General features: G+C 49.0%; 6 protein-coding genes across 6 annotated transcripts; 2 read left to right on the plus strand and 4 right to left on the minus strand.

Annotated features, from left to right (window-relative positions):
* Window positions 1-222: 222 nt before the first annotated feature.
* UA08_00334 (Nuclear distribution protein nudF 2) lies at window positions 223-1,548 on the minus strand (the record flags this gene model as incomplete). The annotated part of the gene is made up of 3 exons (XM_020260129.1): window positions 223-819; window positions 1,122-1,287; window positions 1,325-1,548. 3 exons carry the CDS (start codon window positions 1,546-1,548, stop codon window positions 223-225), a joined length of 987 nt encoding a protein of 328 aa, XP_020124272.1.
* A 911-nt stretch (window positions 1,549-2,459) lies between these two features.
* UA08_00335 (hypothetical protein) lies at window positions 2,460-4,090 on the minus strand (the record flags this gene model as incomplete). Its single annotated transcript, XM_020260130.1, has 5 exons — window positions 2,460-2,738; window positions 2,784-3,388; window positions 3,492-3,719; window positions 3,772-3,867; window positions 3,931-4,090. 5 exons carry the CDS (start codon window positions 4,088-4,090, stop codon window positions 2,460-2,462), a joined length of 1,368 nt encoding a protein of 455 aa, XP_020124271.1.
* Window positions 4,091-4,729: 639 nt separating this feature from the next.
* Window positions 4,730-5,589, minus strand: UA08_00336 (hypothetical protein; the record flags this gene model as incomplete). The annotated part of the gene is made up of 3 exons (XM_020260131.1): window positions 4,730-4,814; window positions 4,901-5,282; window positions 5,406-5,589. The coding sequence occupies 3 exons, from the start codon at window positions 5,587-5,589 to the stop codon at window positions 4,730-4,732; spliced, it is 651 nt and encodes a 216-aa protein (XP_020124270.1).
* A 256-nt stretch (window positions 5,590-5,845) lies between these two features.
* UA08_00337 (hypothetical protein) lies at window positions 5,846-6,983 on the plus strand (the record flags this gene model as incomplete). Its single annotated transcript, XM_020260132.1, has 2 exons — window positions 5,846-5,945; window positions 6,010-6,983. 2 exons carry the CDS (start codon window positions 5,846-5,848, stop codon window positions 6,981-6,983), a joined length of 1,074 nt encoding a protein of 357 aa, XP_020124269.1.
* Window positions 6,984-7,486: 503 nt separating this feature from the next.
* On the minus strand, window positions 7,487-9,336 carry UA08_00338 (hypothetical protein; the record flags this gene model as incomplete). Its single annotated transcript, XM_020260133.1, has 3 exons — window positions 7,487-8,215; window positions 8,277-8,656; window positions 8,706-9,336. 3 exons carry the CDS (start codon window positions 9,334-9,336, stop codon window positions 7,487-7,489), a joined length of 1,740 nt encoding a protein of 579 aa, XP_020124268.1.
* A 461-nt stretch (window positions 9,337-9,797) lies between these two features.
* UA08_00339 (hypothetical protein) lies at window positions 9,798-18,442 on the plus strand (the record flags this gene model as incomplete). The annotated part of the gene is made up of 14 exons (XM_020260134.1): window positions 9,798-9,991; window positions 10,053-10,574; window positions 11,057-11,168; window positions 11,237-11,858; window positions 11,922-12,019; window positions 12,072-12,314; window positions 12,373-12,726; window positions 12,781-13,024; window positions 13,081-13,592; window positions 13,653-14,165; window positions 14,417-16,108; window positions 16,284-16,306; window positions 16,463-16,723; window positions 16,813-18,442. The coding sequence occupies 14 exons, from the start codon at window positions 9,798-9,800 to the stop codon at window positions 18,440-18,442; spliced, it is 7,020 nt and encodes a 2,339-aa protein (XP_020124267.1).
* Between the last annotated feature and the right edge of the window lie 525 nt (window positions 18,443-18,967).

An 18,967-nucleotide genomic window follows, 5' to 3' on the forward strand; every position in this document is an offset into this window, starting at 1 on the left:
TCAAGAACGATTCAAAAATGGGTATTCGTATGAGCTAGGAAAGCCAAGAGTTCGACACGAGACCAGATATAAAAGGCCTCATCTAATCACAAGCGGCTCAAGATATTATTAATAAGTTACGTTGAAAATGAAAAAACAAAAAAAAAAAGTGGAAAAGGAGCCTCACGAAAAAATACCATCATGGCATTTGGCGAGTTTCGACACACCTTTTTTCCTTCAAGCTCATGACAACCTATGTAAAGACCCGTACGCATGAATCTGCGCTCCTGTGGCAATAACGCATTGAAACTTAGACTTAGTAGCACCCATATTTGTCGTTCCGTTGGTCGTTTCGGTTTCGTTCCTAGGACTAGGACCACAGCGAATGCAAGTAACAAAATGGTCATGTGCGTTATCAATTGTCTTTACCAATCTCCCTTCCTGAGAGAGATCCCAGCACCGTATCGTTTTGTCGTCCGCAACTCTGATCAGATGTTTCCCGTTGGGGTGGAATACCAGTCCTCTAACCCAATTATCATGGCCGACAAGAGTTTTAATAAGTCTGCCTCGAGCATCCCACAGCCTGATAGTTTTATCTCTACCTCCTGTCGCAATGAATTCGGACGAACTGCTTGCAGGAGGCGGTTTTTTTAGTCCGGCGAGAGCAGCCAGGTGTCCATAGCTTGCTAGTAGCGCAAAGACACAACACTCAATAAAATTCTCATAGCCCAATAATGCAGCTTTCTGTTCTGCTGATGAAATTTCCCACACTGTTACCGCTTGGTCACGGCCACCTGCGGCCAACCATTTGCCGTCAAATGAAGGTGACACATCCCGAATCTAAGAGTCGTTCACCCTAATCACCTTCACGCAATATCCTGTTGAAACATCCCAAATTCGAATTGACCCATCTCTACCAGCTGAAACAATAAGATTCTCCGTGGATGTCAGAAAGCGCACGGCCTACACAGAGTGATCATGGCCGGAGAGCGTTCGAATATTCGCATAATCCTTGCTCGGATCTTAAAGCTTGACGGTAAGATCGCTAGAATAGGATGCTAGCAGTGTATTTCCCTTTTGTCCACCAAAATCAAGTCAAGTAACCGCTCTTATATGGCCCTTCAGAGTTCCTTCCAACTCACCCAATTCCCGGTCCTATATCTTGATTGTACAATCCTCAGAGCCAGAGGCGAGTGATTTGAAGACGGGGTGGAGTGCGATGTATGTAATAGCGCCTCAATGCGATTCAAACGTACGCGCCGATGACGGTCCAGGAAGCCAATTTTCGGGGTCTTGGCCGCTTGGAGACTAGAAACTCGAGATTCTAGATCAAGTATCTGCATACAAAACAATGAAAGTCGTTGCCCGTTGATCGCGGTTTCCATGTCTAACAGCCATGGGAACTTGTACCTTCTTCTGCAGTCGAGCGATTCCTGTCCACTTCTTTTCCAGCAGTCCTTTGTACTTCTTGCAGGTAGCGTCGTCGAAACTATCGCCGATCTGAAGCTCTTCGCGCAGCGTCGCAACACTCCCGGGAGATGCGTCTATGGAGGAAAGGTAGGCAATCATTGACTTGTGCCTGGTTGCGCATCAGTGGGTGATCACTTCAATTCGTTGGAAGCAGCACGGATACTTGCAGCTCCTCCGCTTGTCTTGCGGTCAAGATTTGGCTCATGGCGGTCTATTGTAGTAGAGGCATCTATTATAGAAACCGAGACGCAACGCAGCTGCAGTTCAGCCTCTCAGGTGGTTTCGCAAGTTGTCGCGGAGTGTGTGGTGGTTGAGTCCAAGTGTTGCCAACCCGCACTGCGTCGAACATTTGTTGTGATGCCCCACATCAGCCGTATGCAATCATAAATAGAGAGAGTCTTGGCATATACAAAGCAGTTTTCCCTACATTGGACGAAACAATGTCAGAGTACATAGTACTTCACAGTCCTATACCGAGGTAGTTGTACACTCTGTAAGGCTTCTGCTCCTTCGCGACTACTGCAGGAAGCTCGGCAATATCTTTCTCCCGCACAGCCAATATTCCAAAGGTAAGAGTGATGACCATGGAAATAATCCCTTCCAACACCTTGGATTCAATCCAGATGGATATCAAAATATAACACCGAGAGTGTTACTGCATTAGGATTAGACTGCTGGATCGGCGTAACCTTATTTGAGGCGGGTCAAACGCTAAGCCTTATACAGCAAGAGATTTACGCTTAATCTGGCGGTCTGTTCAGCCGCGTGTCGAGTTTGACATTTGCTATGCGGACAACTACTCTGTGTACTCAAGTAAAAACCAAAAATCCGTTGAATACATTCTTGCCTAATCGAACAAGCCTCCTTGTACCCGAGCCGTCAATCAAAAATATCCATTCAGTGTGGCGTACATTGGAAACAATCAACAAACATTAAGTATTCACAGTTGTTAGGTGTTTTTTCCTCAAAAACAGGGTTGGCACGTAAGTACTACAGCACAATAAGCAGTCTCACAGCTTCGTCAGTTTTGGCGCGCCAGGGGCAGGTGGTGCCGAGTGTCTGGTCTGCACGAAGACCTTCTGCAAGCCATGCTCTCGCTTGTTAAACGAGGCATACACCTTTTCCATATCAGATATGTCGAATCGGTGGGTGACCATGTCCAGTGGCTTTATCGTATCCTCTTGAATCAATTTCAGAAGGTGATGCCAGTATTTCTGGATAGGCGCCTGGCCATTCCCAATTAATCGAATACCAGTCTGCATGAGCGACCCGATGTTGAAATGATTGCACTAGAATCAAGCAGTGAGCAGCGTATCTTTGGGATCAGTGAGTACCCAGGTTATTGAGGGGTCACAAACATATCCAGCATAAACACCAGTTACGCCACAACGCCCAAAGGCGCGAACTGATGTAATCATCTCATTGAGAAGTTCGGATGTATCAGTCTCAATGCCCAAAAGGGTCTCGAAATAATGCTGCCAACCCTGTGCATACTCGCCAGCAGCACACTCAATCGCAACATCGGGGCCTCGATTGTCGCACATGTCCTTCAATTGGCTTGTAACACTCTTGCCCTTTGGTAATTTTGTGAAATCGACGGTCTCAACTTGAGCCACGCGACTTTTTACAAAATCGAGCCGCCATGCACCTGATCCGCCGTCAATCAAGATGACCCGACTAGCTCCATTCAAGAAACTGAATTCAGCTGCCATTTGCCCAACGGGTCCGGCACCCCAGATGGCTACAACATCGCCTTCGGAGACACCTGTGTCGACGACTGCATTCCAAGAGGTTCCCAACACGTCAGATAGATAGAGACCTTTCTCATCGGGCACGTCATCTGGTAGTTTCAGTAGATTCACGTCACCGTAGGGAACTCGCACCCATTCGGCCTGTCCGCCGGCAAAACCGCCGGTGAAATGTGAGTAGCCGAACATCCCTTGGTTTCAAGGCCAATTAGCACATGTTGTTGCTGACATTCTCTGTTGGAAAGACATTGAAGAATGAAACAGATATAGAGGCTTGTGAGCGAGGAAACCCACCGGCAGTTCGTCGACCATATAACTTGTTCGCCAACTCGTTGGAATTTGTCTGCTCACAAACAGATGAGAGCTTTCGCTGGCAATAGTAACAAGTACCACAGGCAATTTGGAATGAAGCAACAACTCGATCTCCAAATTTGTATTTCGTTGCTTTAGGTCCCGTAGATTCAACAACACCACAAAACTCGTGTCCCATAATATCGCCCTTTTTCATCTCGGGAACAACACCTGCAGAGAATTAAGCTGAGCACAGCACCTTCTCTGGATAAGAGGAACTTACCATGGTAAAGATGGAGATCACTACCACATATTGTGCTCCCAGTAATCTTGATAATAACGTCCGTGTCATCAATAATTTTGGGTTTCGCGGTTTCCACTAGTCAGCACCAGTCAGTCATGTTGATTTCACCATATTTAAAAAAGGCATAGGGCTTCCAACCGAGTTTGACACTATATTTTCCCTGCCATGTAAGAGCTTTCATAGTTTGGCTATGATCGCCACGGTCGTCAGCAGCATAGTTGGGCACATTTTCTGTGATGGGCTTCTGCTCATGAGGCAGGTTGATATCAACCACATTGGCAGCCTGAGAAAAGGCCATTGCGCATCACTCGGTTCAACCTTGCGTGTTTTTAGAGTATATGATGGACAGTCCGATTCATGTCGGATGAGAAATTGATGTGCATTATATTTCTATTATCACTTCTTCGCCTGCTGCTGAGTTCAGTGCTGCTGACATCACCGTGTCGTGTATGTTTCAACATCCCGCCCCTCCAATCAAATGCGGCCCAGGCCAACTTTTTCGTTTTCTACGCATATCCATGGATGGTTTGGAAGAGCACACCTTTCAACAAATGATTTGACGTCGTATGTCTATGGCCCACCACAGCTAACGTGATGGAGCCAACTCATTATGGGGAGCTAGCTGCAGCCGATCTTTGGCTATGAAGTTCGCGGCTGCACCTAGAAATCCTTTTGCGTGTAAATTGAAAGAGAAAGATGGAATAAATGACTACAAGTGGAAGCAGAAGGACTGCATAAAAGTTTCCAGGTTCTTCTGGAGATAGTTTTATTCGTTTGCCTATCCCATAGCTGATTGGGGTGAGTGAAAATATGAAGCGTTAGGTTAGCATGTATAAATCAAAAGGAAAAAAAACAATCCCATTGCAGATTAAAAATCCTCTTATTGTACAAGATATCAAATTCATGCGTTAACCAGCCGAAACAACGTTGGATTTGACTATGTTCGACCAGCCATGGCGGACTTCTGGCGGAGGTAGTTGCGGACAATGTTCTCAACGCTGCCAATATCATGCTTGGGTTGCCTGTGCCACAAATGAAACAAAAAGAATTAGATAAGTATTCCAAAGTGACTTTGATCCAGGAAACGGAAAAGTATTGCAGAACGTACCGCATGTAGTAGATACGAGCTCTCCTCTTCCTCTTCTCAGTTCTTTGCACAATCTCTACACCTTCGACGTTCGGGCTATAAGCCTTGATCCACATTTCCACACCGACTCTTGTCAGATTATTTCTGAGTAAAAAGGATGTATCAACGCCTCGAAGTCGGATGGCCAAGCAAATGCCATTGAACGGATCGCCGCTCTTGAAAGTAACCCGAACAATATCACCGGGTTTAACACTGCGAGGGCTGCGTCGATAGTCGAAAAGAGCCTTTCTTTCACCAATCGGGTCTAGAACGGCCATTTGCCTTGCTGTGATAGTTGCGATGGGGTCTTTGCACACATTCATTTCCGACGGAGGAGATGGGACAATCTTCCATTGCTTTTTCTCTGTTTTCACGCACACAGGGTGGTTAGTCAATGATTCAGATAACAAAGTTTTTGTTTTTCTTTCCTTCTTTTTTTGGAACAAAATTGAAACCATTCCACTGCCTTGTGCTCAAAGATACTTACCTGGTTGTGGTCGCAGTCTTTTAGGGAGCTGTGAATAGTATGATTCCGGTAAATTCTCTGGCAGAGGCACCGGACTTGGCTTTGGCGTATATTTCGTAGTGATTGACCGTATGGCAGTTTGCGGCACACCATTGCTTGGCCGTAAAAAGGCCAGCGGCCGTAATTTCTGTAGATAGCCAGCCATGTCTTCTCGAAAGGGCGTTTCTTTGACGGGAATGCCTCTTGATGGCAGCGGAGAAACGAGCGCTGACACAACGGAGGTCGAGGTGGTCCGAGCGTCTGCAGAATTTCCGCCGCTGGCCAAATCGGTTCAGTTCATATTTATGACCTCTCTTCAAGCTGCGACACTCACGCAACCACGAACAATCATTTATCATTCGCTTTCGTCGGATTTTTTGAGACCCTGGTCTGTCTGCCAGACACTTCCGTTGCCATTCACAATGGCGCAAAATGCCTTGGGAAGGAGGCTTTTTCACTCTCGAAGCGGACTGCAACAGACCCTAAGTCCTCTGGTGCAGAAGAGATGCCAGTCTACTAAAGGTATGCTTTACTAACTATCTCTCATAACTGATGGCTTAACTTAACTATTTTTCTCTTTGTCTAGCGGTGCCATCCTTCAGTCCGACATCTTCCCCGGAGTTGGACCAGAAATTGAATCACATACGCGAAAACCTATTTATTCCGATGTACTTGGCAGAGAACCAGAAGCGCCTTGTCTTTCGCCAACGATACCGAGCCAGGCTGAACTTTGAGCAAGTGAATATCACAATTGGGGACGAAGAATTCCCACTGCGACCCGCGGACCGACAAAAACTGCCGCAGAAGCGGGAAATCAACCAAGCTGTAGAGGCAATGAAGACATCGCAAGATTGGAAAAACTTTATCCCTCTATTAATAGGATCTCGCCATTCGAATTATAAATACAAGACGGAGCATTTCGAGAAATGGGTTAGGTTGGCAGGGAAATCCGACGCGTTTGGGAGCATCCTCGAAGCCGCGAAGCAATCGTCGCGGACCGGGTTTTCCTTTTCTCATCGAACTATTGCCTTCCAGTTTGCATATGCTCTGCACCAAAAGGCTGAGAAAGCAAGCTTCAAGGGTGAACAGGTAGTGACTGCACTACGACATGCTGAGCAAGCAGCTCAATTGATGGATTGGCCGGAGCACACAAACCCGCAGCTCGCAGAGGATCCGAAACGGCAGCCATTCTTCATCGGCCTCCTCACAGAATTGAGTGCTGCCCGTGCCATTGACGAAGCCGGCGGCGCTGATGTCGATGGCAAAGTGCGGTCTTACGTACAGAAACTTCTGGCGACCTGGGAGTTTGCTGCTTTCGATCGGAAAGCGGATACTTGGTACGATACTAATGCTTTGCTACTGGAAGCTGCGCTCATCCATTCCGGTCTAAAAATGGCACAAAAAGTGAAGGATGTTTCAAACGATGCTGCTCTAATGAAGACCATTGCAGAGCGCGTAAAGAGGTTGAAGACTGTAGCTTATAAGGGCATCAAAAAGGCACCGGAGAAGGTAATTGAAAACCCAACCTTGGGACTGAGGGAAGCTCAAGCGATTGCTTGAGGGCTCAGTGTCTTGGGTGACTGTCCGTCTTCCCCTAAAGGGAGTGAGTCTATTTCGAAATTCCTTAATTACATCTAACCACGGCGTTTTGTCAATTCAAAGGGGTCAATGGATGGCTGACATCAACTGTGTACTTTACTATAACTTCGTGTACTTATATGTTCGATCTTTGCATGACATATTTACTAGCCTATTGAATTTTTGGGGTATAAGCTGATCTTAGGTCTGAATCATCACATTTCCTATAGTTAGTTAACTGATGAAGAAATCATTGTAGAATATCGTCCGAAAGCTTCCGTGTACTGCCAATTATGGACAAATAGGAAGACATGAAATTTTAGGGGTCTCATACAAGTCGTGATTTGCTACACTTTTGAATCCGCATGATGTCGATGGTTTTATTTGAGCAATTGCAATGTGTTGTCGTCGCGAAATCGTGCACGCACAGGAACTGTCAAAGAATTCGCGACCACAGCCGGTCCCGCAATCGTAAGCTGAAGATGTTAAACATTAGCCGGGTTACATATACGGATATAGCTGGGGATAAAATCTACCTGTCCTTCAACGGCTCGCTCGATGCCGGAGTCCTCGGAGTGTCCGTCAAGGACAATCTCTACGCTGCTCAATGGAGGACCAAAATGCGCGGGTCCGGCGTGTCTTCTGTAATCAAATATATGTGTCTGAGCGACGGCACCAGCAATACCAGGCACGGTCAGGCCATATACGACGCGGGCCCCAGTGAAGACTCGAAGATCCGTCAATTGCTCTGAGCTGAGAAGGTCCTCTGGGGAACCATCCACGCCGTATGAAATAGCAAGCAATCGCAGTTTTGAAATGGACAGTTCAGCAGTCGGACCGATGTTAGCCAGTCGACTAAGCACATTCTGTGATGGCATCCTGCCGGCATCAAGTGCGCGAGCCTGGACCGAGCGACCGAGGGCTGAAAGAGGACCTGTGTGAGGTTTCATAAACTTCTTCTGATAGTCTGCAATTGTGCGTGCTGAGGACACAACCACACTTGGCGATATGCCAACTGTCGCAAGCGCGAAGTCGGCCCCCTCGCCCGCGACGGAGTTAAAAGCAATTGATGAATTTGAGTAAAGAGCAACCAGTATCCAGGCTAAGGGATAGGGGCGAATGAGCGAGTCTATGGGAAGAACCACGTCACTGGGGTTCAATCGTTGTTGTCTCGGTAGCGAGCTGAGAAGTGCACCAACTGCGGATACAATATTCTGCGAACCAGTAAGCACGGGAATACATGACAAAGGAGCCCAGAATTAAGTAAGTCTTTACCTGAGGCTTATACTCAATGAACTCTCCAGATGTTGGCCACAGAGCAGTTATAGAAGGGGTCGCGGACTTGGGCTCATAGACAGGAACTTCTGTATCCTCCAGGTTCTTCTTCTCCTGGACCAGTTCATGCCAAACAGCGACTTTGAGATTGCCTGCAATTTCTGCTGGAACTTCATTCCAATCCATGTGTCTGCTGCCCTCCTTTGCAACCCACACTACACTTTTCAGCTGCTCGTTTCCTGTTGTAACGACCGTGAGATCAACTGCACCGGCTTCCGCAATCAGCAACTGCGCCTGAACCTTTTTGAGGTGACTTCCTAGCTGCTTCGGCTCCAGATTGTGCGGAATTAGTACTGTCTGGAAGCCATAGAAGGCACAAGCTATGGAATTGTTAGAACGAGCTTCCCAGAAGACCTTGGATTTACTCACCAAATAGTGAAGCCAACAGTTCAACAGAGTCGGATAAACTGATAGCGACAACCTTGGCCTCCGAATCGCGAATATGTCTACCGATAACGTTGATCTCGGCCGTGATGTCATCTATGTTATGCTCGATAACATTCTTTCCCAGGACGCTATATAGCTTGCCGCGCTGTCCAGCAGTGATTCCGTCCTCGCCCGTTGTACCACGGACAGCTTGGCTCCAAATGTCCCGTAGATCACCGTTTCGTCCACCGGTCCACTTTGGAGCCTGGGGATCCTTTACATTGAGGCCAGTCTTCAAGGGGAACCCATGAGGGACCTCGAGGTTCCTGAAAGCAGCCGATTGGCCAGGCTGTCTGATGGGAGCCTCGGTGGCCTGTCGAGCGAGGATGTAAGGGTGAACATCCGGGTCTCTCAGAGAGTATAAAGAGTATGCGAGAAAGACGACGATTGTGGTCGTGATGATGGTTGAATAGGTGTCCCATTCGGCGAATATGCTCGCCAGGAAGCTGTCCAGCCTGGCCAGCCCGGAGGCCTCTGCCATCTTGAGGAGCGACGGGTCCTTTAGAGCAGTGATTATGCAAGCGAAGTTGTCGGCCGAGGTGTTGTTCAACTCAGCGCAGATATCCGGGATCATTTGCTCCTAGGATCGAGCATCGGAGAGCGTTTCTTTCGACCTGCTTTGGGAGAGGGGGGGAGTGCAAGACGGAGGGAGATGGCTGGCCTGTGGGGGCCGGCGGATGATGCCAGTAAGCAGCGGCTTAGGTAAACCTAAGCTTCCGTCGCTGGGCCAGCCCGCCAAGCCCCAAGTTCTGACAACAACTTCAGCAATGAACGCGTGCGTGTACGCTGCAATTGTAGTTGACCACAACCAATGCGGTGGCTCGCTGTCACGCTCTGACCCGGTAAGTAGCAGCATATTCTGGTAAGTATTGCTCTTGTCCTCGCCTTAGGTAAGTGGCACTGCACCCTTTGCCCCCCTCCCCGTTCACATTTGACTAGTCGGTCAAACTGAGATAATAGTGCATATCAGCTATCTTCCCCCCTTTTTCACCACCTTCTCGCCTTCGTCGTCGTATCTCTCCCATGGCGTCCACCATGTTACCCTCGACACCCAAGGCTTCGCCTGTGGCCGACAGCCAGTCGCCAGGAAAGTGGCGGCACCCGCGATTGAATGAGATTGTTCGACGACAAAATGCGGCGACATTCGACGGACGTAATGTCAAAAAGATAGCGCTAAACGTCAGTGCTATCTTTGCGACACTGATTGCAGAAAAGCCGCTGGGATCGTTGTAAGAGCATTCATTCATTGTCCGGTTTCGCAGAACATTGCGTTGTTGACATTTCACCTAGCACACACAGTCTTTCTGCGGTCTTCGGCATCACGGCAAATGCAGATGTCATTCTCGTCATACTCCGCTTGCTGTTCATTGTGAACATCCTGACTGCACTGTATCCCCTATTTCGGCCGAAGGATGATCTCTCTGACATTCCTTTAACCCCTACCCAGCGTTCTCTCCTTGGCCTCGAACCCAGCTCTACCCCTCCCGCGACGCCCGGTACGCAGTACGCCACACCACCACGGTATCGACTTGTATCGGGGTCGCGAGCAGGCAGCCCTTCAAGTCGTGGTACATCGCCCCTAGCTACAAGCGGCAGCCCCGCGAGTCGTCGAGCCTCATACTCCCCAACTGCAACGAGTCCTCTTTTCCAGAAAGCGCTGGTCAACGGGAATCGAGAAAGCAGTCGCCGACAGAGCTTTGGATCTTCCTCCCTGAATTCTTCTCTGCGGGAGTCATCCATATCGGTTCTGCCTTCCACTCCGTCCCCATTGGCCAACAAAGGGAATAAGTTGGGATTGAGCAACAAGTGGCTGTACGAGAAGAGCCGCAGACACTCGGCCGGAAACAACCTAATCTAGGGATCAATCGCATACTTGGGCATATGGAGTTTGGGGCATGTTGGGACAAATTTATTGTAATAGGCGTTCTGTTCAGTAAATTTTTTTTTTTTTTCGTCTGTCTGCGTCGAGCTTAGACAATGTAGACGTTGTGAAATCATTCAATTCCTCTTCTATTCTACGACTAGAGTCTCTTGCGACAATTTGTTCTCTACGCTTTCAAGCCTGCGCTGCTTTGCCGCGCGCGTGGTGGGGAGAGCCTGGGGTAAAGCGGATAAGTCAAGTAAGTCATGTAGTGCGAGCTTGCTGTCAGACTTCCCGCAACTGCGTCCAACGTCAAACGGTGTCCCCAGCAAATCGCAAGCGACGACCAACCGTCACAGGCATCTTGTATCGACTCAATTTCTGGGACGCCTTTGTGCGATATCCTGCTTGAATGACGCCCACCCCTCAATAGCTACTTCGCTTCGGAGATGGGGGCCTCGGAGTCGAAGCTCGTTTTCAAGCAAGGCATCTTCCGCTTGTATGAGGACAAAAACATCCCCGCGGACGACCAGTTTTGGCTTAAGGTAAGGTACCGGATGTGTCTTACTTCTAGTTGCCGGGCTTTTGCTGAAGACTGTTCAACTTGTTCCAGTTCTGGGAGCTGCCTGAATCCACCGAGGATGTCTTCAGCTTGTTTACGCCGACAGACATACGGCGCGCCCGCGACTCAGCTCTACCCAACCTTGAGACGCTTCTCCTGGCTATATGCTCCCGCTTGATTGTCCTGAAAAACCACCCTTCGTTTCCGGATCCAGAACTCGCTCCAGACACGGACGCACTTAATTGCATCCGCATTCTGACTAGAATCCTACCCTTCATATACGAAGCAGACCATCTGGAAGCATGGGAGGAACAATTCTTCTGGGCTCCTCGAAAGAGGAGAACGCGGCAGGCTCAGGTAGCCGCGGAGATCTTATTCGATGAAGGCCACGGAGACAATGAAGAGTCGCTAGCTCAACCCAAAGCTGACGGTCGTGAAGACGTCAAACCTTTGGCGGAAGAACTAATTGATACGCTTCTGGACCTGCTCTTCTACGCCGACTTTACCATTCCAAAGCTTTCCACGGCAGAAGGGAAGGTGTCATATGCAATATGGCAGAGCGGTGTCGGATGCAACACAGCCATGGTCTCTACCAAGGAACACGAAAATAACCGCATGGAAATATTACGATTGTTGCTCACACTGACCGGCAAATCCATGTATATGTCTCCAAGTCAGTTCACTTCCTCTCCGGGTATTGTTAAATTCTGAAATTCATAACTGACACGCAAAAAAGCCCTCCTTCCGGTCAAGGGTGTCAAGGCCATTACCTACATCGCCACATGCCCTGATAAGCAAATTGTGCTGACCCTTCTATGCTCGTTGTTAAATACTGTAAGTCCTCGAGCCGCTTAGTTCACAGTTCATTAACCTCACACTGCTTCAGACCATCAAATATAACCCGGCCATCTGGAGAGTGCCTTACGATCATGTCGTCTGGAAAGATCCGAAACAAATTCTAGTCATTTATTGCCTACAGTTATTGCTAGTGATTCTACTGTATCCTATCCCTGAGGATGGACGCGGTGTGCCTCCTAAGAACTACTACCGTCACTATTTCGGACGACTACATCGCCCTCAAGACTTTCAGTTTCTTGTTGATGGCATGACAAGGGTTTTGAATCAGCCGGTGAGTGCACTCAAGACGGTCCAAATAGTTGCATGAGCTGAACTTTTGGTTTCCTCAGATGCAAGTGACAAGTTCATATTTCCCCGGTAGTCAGAAATCTGTCAAATGGGCGCCCGAGATGCTCATGTTGTTTTGGGAAGCCTTGCAATGCAACAAGCGGTTCAGATCTTTCATCATCGAATCCAATAGGTCTCATGATTTTGTCATTCTTTGTCTATTCTATGCGACCGAGCATCGAAATGACCCTTCCAAGCAAGGCATGGTAAAGATGTGCATATTCATCTTACAAACATTAAGTGTTGAGGTCAGCTTTGGACGGCGCTTGAATATGAAGTTCGAAGCTCAAGACACTCTTCCGACAAGTATCCGTCTTGCTGGGTTCCGAGGCTCCTACGCTGATTATCTTATTATCGTAAGTTTGTGTCTGTGTCGGCTGCAGTTGGGAAATCTCGCTAACCGGGTTTAGTCGATACATAATCTGATGACAAGCAGTAAAGGAAAGCTTGACGCAGTTTATCCTGCCCTCATGGCTATCCTTAAAAATATTGGCCCATATGTCGAAAAGTTATCAACGACAACTTGTTCGAGAATATTACAGTTGTTCGCGTCCATGTCATCTCCGAGCTTTCTACTTGCGAATGAGACGAATAACTACCTTCTATCGGCCTTGCTTGAATTCATCAACGTGGTCTTGGAACATCAATTCACGCGTATGTCATTACTTTTCACCTTGCCCTATTTCGTAGCCTGACTGACGGGCTATAAGGAAACCCTTTCCTTGTTTACGGTATTCTAAAAACAAGGAAGAAGTTTGAAGCTCTACGTACATTTACATTGGAAAGTGGGCAACAGGAAATTGAACGCCAGAGTCAACTCAAAAAGGCAGCTTCTTCGACTGATGGACTCTCCAGTCCCGCATCGCAGTCTGTAGAAGATTTGCGGAGGTTGAGTGGCGCACGGTCTCCGTTGAGCCATATTCCAGAAGAGAACAGTCCGTTTGCCATTGGAGGAGACGACTCGGACGACGATGAAGTCGAGGTTCCAATCACCCCTTCACTCTCTTCACCCCCATCTCTACGGAATTCGCGTGCTCCTTCAATATCTTCTTCCCTCGACGATAATGTGCCGCTACAGATTAGGGGGATGTCTGAAAAGGCTAGAGGCAAAATGCCAGCAGGTCAGATGGGATTTTCGCGTCAAAATAGTTTAACCAGCCTAAGTAGTTATTCTGCTGCGATTCATTCCACCCCCGCTTCATTCACTCCGACGGCTGCCTGGGTAAGCTCCCTACCTCTGGGCTTAGGAAATGTCTGTATGGCAGGACTGACGAAGACATAGATTGAATCGTGGGTCGTGGAGCTCCCTCTGCATACCATTTTAACTATTATCTCATCGATATTACCTCACATACCTGAAGCTGCCTTGGAATCGTCCTCAAACCCAGAAGCCAGGACATTAATCGGCAATCTTCCCACTTTCGTCGAAGAACCCAATATACGTGCTTTGATGGCAGAGCCGGCTTCAATTAAAGTCCACTCGTTTGAATGGTCCCCACTTGCGTTGGGTTGGTATGAGTCCCTGCTATGGGGGTTTATATTTTCGAGTGAGATGCTCGTCGGCTCAGCGAGCAATTCCACGCCGGGCTCAGTAGGCGTCTGGAACGGTACAATTGTGAAGCTCTTCAAAGTCCAAGAAACAGCCGCTCAGGGGCCGTCGCTTATGGCGCCCAAGGGCGCTGTTGACGCCGTCGGTAGCAACCTCGTCAGCCGGATAGGCAACTTGAGGCTTCGCGGACGGAATGGCAGTACTCAAGATAGCTCGAATAACGTGCAGTCACCCACTACTCGCGAGGTCTAGAGAGCGAAGCCTTCGAGATCTATATGCTAGCTCTTCTACAGTTGTATTGTCTTTTATATCAGAATCGCCGGTATCACGGTGGTTGGCAAAATTCGCAGCATAAATAACATAGTCTATTAGACAGTTTATTTGAGACATTGCTCAAGCGTATATTCTAGTTCTGTCCTCATTTTCAAAATTTGGCACCATTAGAATGCGTGCTATGGGTCACGTGATTACGCGGTTTGCGTTACGTCATTTTGCAGGGCCAATTGCCCAATCTGGAGCAGAGCACCAGCGACTTCCTTCACCCTGCCAGGGATGAATATCGATCATACCTGAACGCTGCATCTACGTCCTCCGTGGCGATGGCCACCTCACAGCTAGGAGACCTCTTGGCTGAAGTCGTCCCCAAAGACGCCAAAATAAACGCCCGTCACGTCTCAACGACGCCAACGCGCTGTGAGGCGATCTTCTCCGCGCCGCCTGGCGAAGACCCCGAAACCACCTTTTGCGAGTCGCACTTTCTGGTCGTGTCTCTTAATAGAGGCGGTGCGGTGAACGACGAGATAGCTATCCTGGGCGTCGAGGTAATTATCTACACAACCGAGCGACTGACAACACTTTTTGTCTCCAAGGCGGATTCGACGGGTTACTTGCATCTACTAAATGGAGCCCCGGAAGCAGCGGCAATTCCCAGGGCATCGTTACTCAGGCTTTTAACTACTACCTTCTTATCTTATCTCAGCCATTCGTATCAGCGGCCGGGGGTTCGGCTGGTACTTTCGCTGTTTGCACGAGCACAGAGCCAGTATCTTTTCCCGGGTAGCGTTGACAATAAAAGGAAACACATCTTGGATGACCGGGGATTGATAAAATGGTGGTGCCGGGCAGCCGACCCAATTCTTCGCGAGCATGCTGCGGAGTCTCAGGAATCCTCGGATTCTCCACTTGATGCAAAAGTCGAGTGCTTAAAGAGTTCGGCCACCGCTTATTTGCTTGTACCTGGGTGCGACCGATATGAGACGCGAGCGTTTTTCCCACCCACGGCTAGAACGGATAATGCTAGATGGCAAGTTTCGTATCCTCTTAGCCAGATCTGTGGCCACGCGCCAGATGCTCCTCCACGCTGTCTAGTCCCAAGATTCCCAGATGATCCCAAGGCGCGCTTCCTCGTCAACTTGGATGACGAGCTGTCCGAAAATGCCGCAGACTCCGAAGCTTCCAATTCTGGTCAATGGCGAAGCGTCAAGTCGCTGGATGAGTTCTGGGAGATGATGTCTTTCCGTCAGGAGTGCTCTGCGGGAAGGCTGGTGGGTTTCTTATGGTTGGTCATCAATCCTCCTGGTCTGCTCAGCTCGGACAAGTTGGAAATTCAGACATTGAGAACGGCACCTGTCGAGACGACGACAAAGGAAGCCACGGATTCGTCAAGTGCCGGGGACAAAGTATTATCGAACAACGATGCTCCTGCCACCACAGCTGCAGAGGCAAAGTTCGATGACAGGTCGTTGTCTTCGCTACGCAATGGAGCCCAGCAGCCGATTGCAAGTGGCTCGGATGTTGGACGCAACCCCTTTTTCTGGCCTGAAGCAGGCCGGGGGGAGGTCATTCTAAGCGAAACAGACTACAAGAGTGCAAACGACATACTGCTAGAGCAGGACTTTGAGACCGAAGAACTCGCTATGGCGGGCACAATGGCCTGGGTTCGCAAGGTCGCCTCGCTCGCAGATGTCCTATGGTGGGGGGACAATATTACAGGCAAGAGAGAAGTAGCTGTCGCCACGTCGCAGCCATCACTTCCCATACAAACCCTAGATACGGGGCTTATTGTTCGGAAGAGGAAAAAGGGCGTCCAAGAGGCCGCGGACGCTAGCACAAGTGGCAGTGGGCTGGGGGAGGATACGAATACGAATAATCGCATCGAGGCCGGGGTCAACATGCTGAATGCCAGTCTTGTCAGGAAAAGGAAGAAGACATGAGCATCTCCCTCGACAGACAGTCCTGTATAGCCACTACGTGTCCCCCTGTAGCCCATTAGTAATCCGTTGACCTAACTAACCAACTACCACAGCCAGCTGCATTAGTTAGCCAAGTTCACGTTTTAAAAATAAAAATAAAAACTGTTCAAAGAGCACTAGCTGCAAGAAGAGGAAGTAAAAAAAAAAAAAAAAAGAAAAAGGCGCTGCGTTGCAATTTACCGAAGCTTCCGCTGGCCGCAGGGCTCCACCACCGCCTGAGTTATGCAGCTGCTCAGCTTCATAAAAATTACACCCCTTCTGAATAATAGCCACAGCGCCGTTTTGCTATAGTCATATAACATCTCATCGCTTGCTGGATCCTCCGTCCTCTGCAGCCTCCCTTCTCCCCGTTTCCGATGAGCCTATTGCTGCTGGTGCAGTCGCTTTGTTTGCCGTCCCGCCCATGCTGGCAAATCCGCTGAGCTCCTCCGTTGTCCTCGCCGGGAGTTCAACGCCAGCCGACATATCATGGCTGATTGAACCTCTGGCCTGGGCTGCGCTCTGCTGGTACCTCCTGGTTGTGGCCGTCTGTGCTCTGGGGTCTTCGCAAATGTGAGTGCTAGCCAACTAGCCATCTACCCTACCTGACCTGCCTATGCTATGGCCCCAATTGCTGACCTGGCCAAAACTAAACCACGCAGATGGCGACTCTACTCCAACGCTCCGTCCAAGTCCAGGTCTGCAGCTGCGTCAGATGCGCCCCATGTCACCGTCATCCGGCCCGTCAAAGGCATCGAGCCGTTTCTCTACGAATGCCTGGCGTCGACTCTGCGCCAGGACTACCCCCGCGACAAAATGACGACTTACATCTGCGTCTCCACGAGGGAAGACCCCTCGCTCCCAATTCTAGAAAAGGTCGTGGAGGACTTCTCCGACTACTGCAATGTGCGCCTATTTGTGGAAGAGGAAGACCCTCTTCTGCAGCCCGGCAGCACATATCCCTTGGGCCCAAACCCCAAGATCAGGAACATGAGTCGCGCGTACAGAGAAGCCAAGGGCGACATCATCTGGATCATCGACTGTAATGTCTGGGTGGGTACGGGGGTTTGCGGTCGAATGGTCGATAAGCTCTGTGGCTACGGCTCCAGCAACGGGAAGATATACAAGTTCGTGCACCACCTCCCGATCGCAGTCAATGTTGATCCGGAAGAGGCGTTGGCGGACGAAGCTAAGCCTCTACTTGCGAATGGGAATGAGAATGGGCATTGGAGTTGGAATGGAAATGCCAGCCATGAAGTCGGCGCACATAAGACCAACTTAGTGCTCAAGGACGGAGGAGGACGACTCGAGGAGATATTCCTCTCTTCGTCGCATGCCAAAATGTATACCGCCATTAACACTGTGCTCATTGCCCCTTGTATTGTGGGAAAATCGAACATGTTCCGACGATCTCATCTCAACTATCTCACGAATCCGGCTCCAGGTAATGCCACCGCTCGCAACCCGGGCATTGACTGGGTTTCAGACCAGCTATGCGAAGATCATATCATCGGCGATTGGCTGTGGAGGAACAAAGTGCGAGAGGAGAAAGAATTTGGAGAGCGTCTCGGAAAACACGCCATGGTCTTCGGAGACTATGCCTTCCAACCGGTTGCCAACATGAGCGTCAAGGCATATATCGCGCGGCGTGTGCGCTGGCTGCGTGTACGCAAATACACTGTTCTAGCAGCTACACTTGTCGAGCCTGGCACCGAATCCATACTCTGTTCGCTATATGGTGCATTCGGCGTGAGTACAGTGGTGGCCAAATTTCTACAAACTCGTGGCTTCGAAACAATAGGTCTTTGCCTACAACAATGGCCGTCTTTCTTCCTTCTATGGTTTTCCAGCATCATTCTGTGGTGTATTAGCGATTGGACACTGTACGTCAAGCTCCATTCCGCAGCCACCGTTGAAGTGGACCACGACACGCCCCCATTCGCGAAATCCGCCAGATCCGAGACTCAGCTATCTCGTCGACCCTTTCTGCACTGGCTCGGGGCTTGGGTTGTTCGAGAATTGCTCGCATTCCCCATCTGGGCATGGGCTGTCTATGGCGGATCAACGGTTGTTTGGAGGAGTCGATCCTTCCAGGTGTCTCTATGGGACACCAAGGCGCGTGAGGTCAATCGGTCGGCGCGGAGTCGGCTTCTTCGCCATGTGCATGACTCGTCGTATTCGAGCAGCAGAGCTCTGCGGACTTCGTCGTCTTCTTCGTCGTCGTCATCTGCATCCTCTGTTGTTGCGCGGAATGATAAAAGGGGTGATAGACATAAAGGTCGGAAACATTGATCCTATTTTCGCATTTTCTTCTTCTTCTCTTTCTTGTTCCTTTCTTGCTTTTATTCTACCTTTCATATCTTCTTCTTCTTTTTTTTTTTTTTTTTTTTCCTTCCTTCTTTTTGCTCTTTTTCCAGATTTCTAAAAGTACAGTTAGGTGTTCATAACGACGGGGATATAGAAACTGGCATTCTGTACATACGACACAAGTCCTGAAATTCGATCTAGGGCTGTTTTACATTGGATTTAGAGGAGATATAGCTAATCAGATTCCACCGTCTGATTATATAACATAAGACTCATGAGTGAAGAATAAAGATTTATATAGCATGACGCTACACATCAGCCAGGTTTTGCGTCCCCATGACTTTGGCAATGAATAGATTGATATGGGACTGAACATTAAGGGTGGGAAATTCAATAGAAATATACCGCACTGGCCTTGCATTACTCCATACCTGGTGAGTTAGATAAGATTTTCTTTATATTGATACTAATTTTGTAGCTGTTTAGGTTTTAGGATATTTGAAGATTATT

The sequence above is a fragment of the Talaromyces atroroseus genome (assembly GCF_001907595.1).
Source record: "Talaromyces atroroseus strain IBT 11181 chromosome Unknown scaffold_0, whole genome shotgun sequence".
In the NCBI taxonomy this organism is placed as follows: Eukaryota; Fungi; Ascomycota; class Eurotiomycetes; order Eurotiales; family Trichocomaceae; genus Talaromyces; species Talaromyces atroroseus.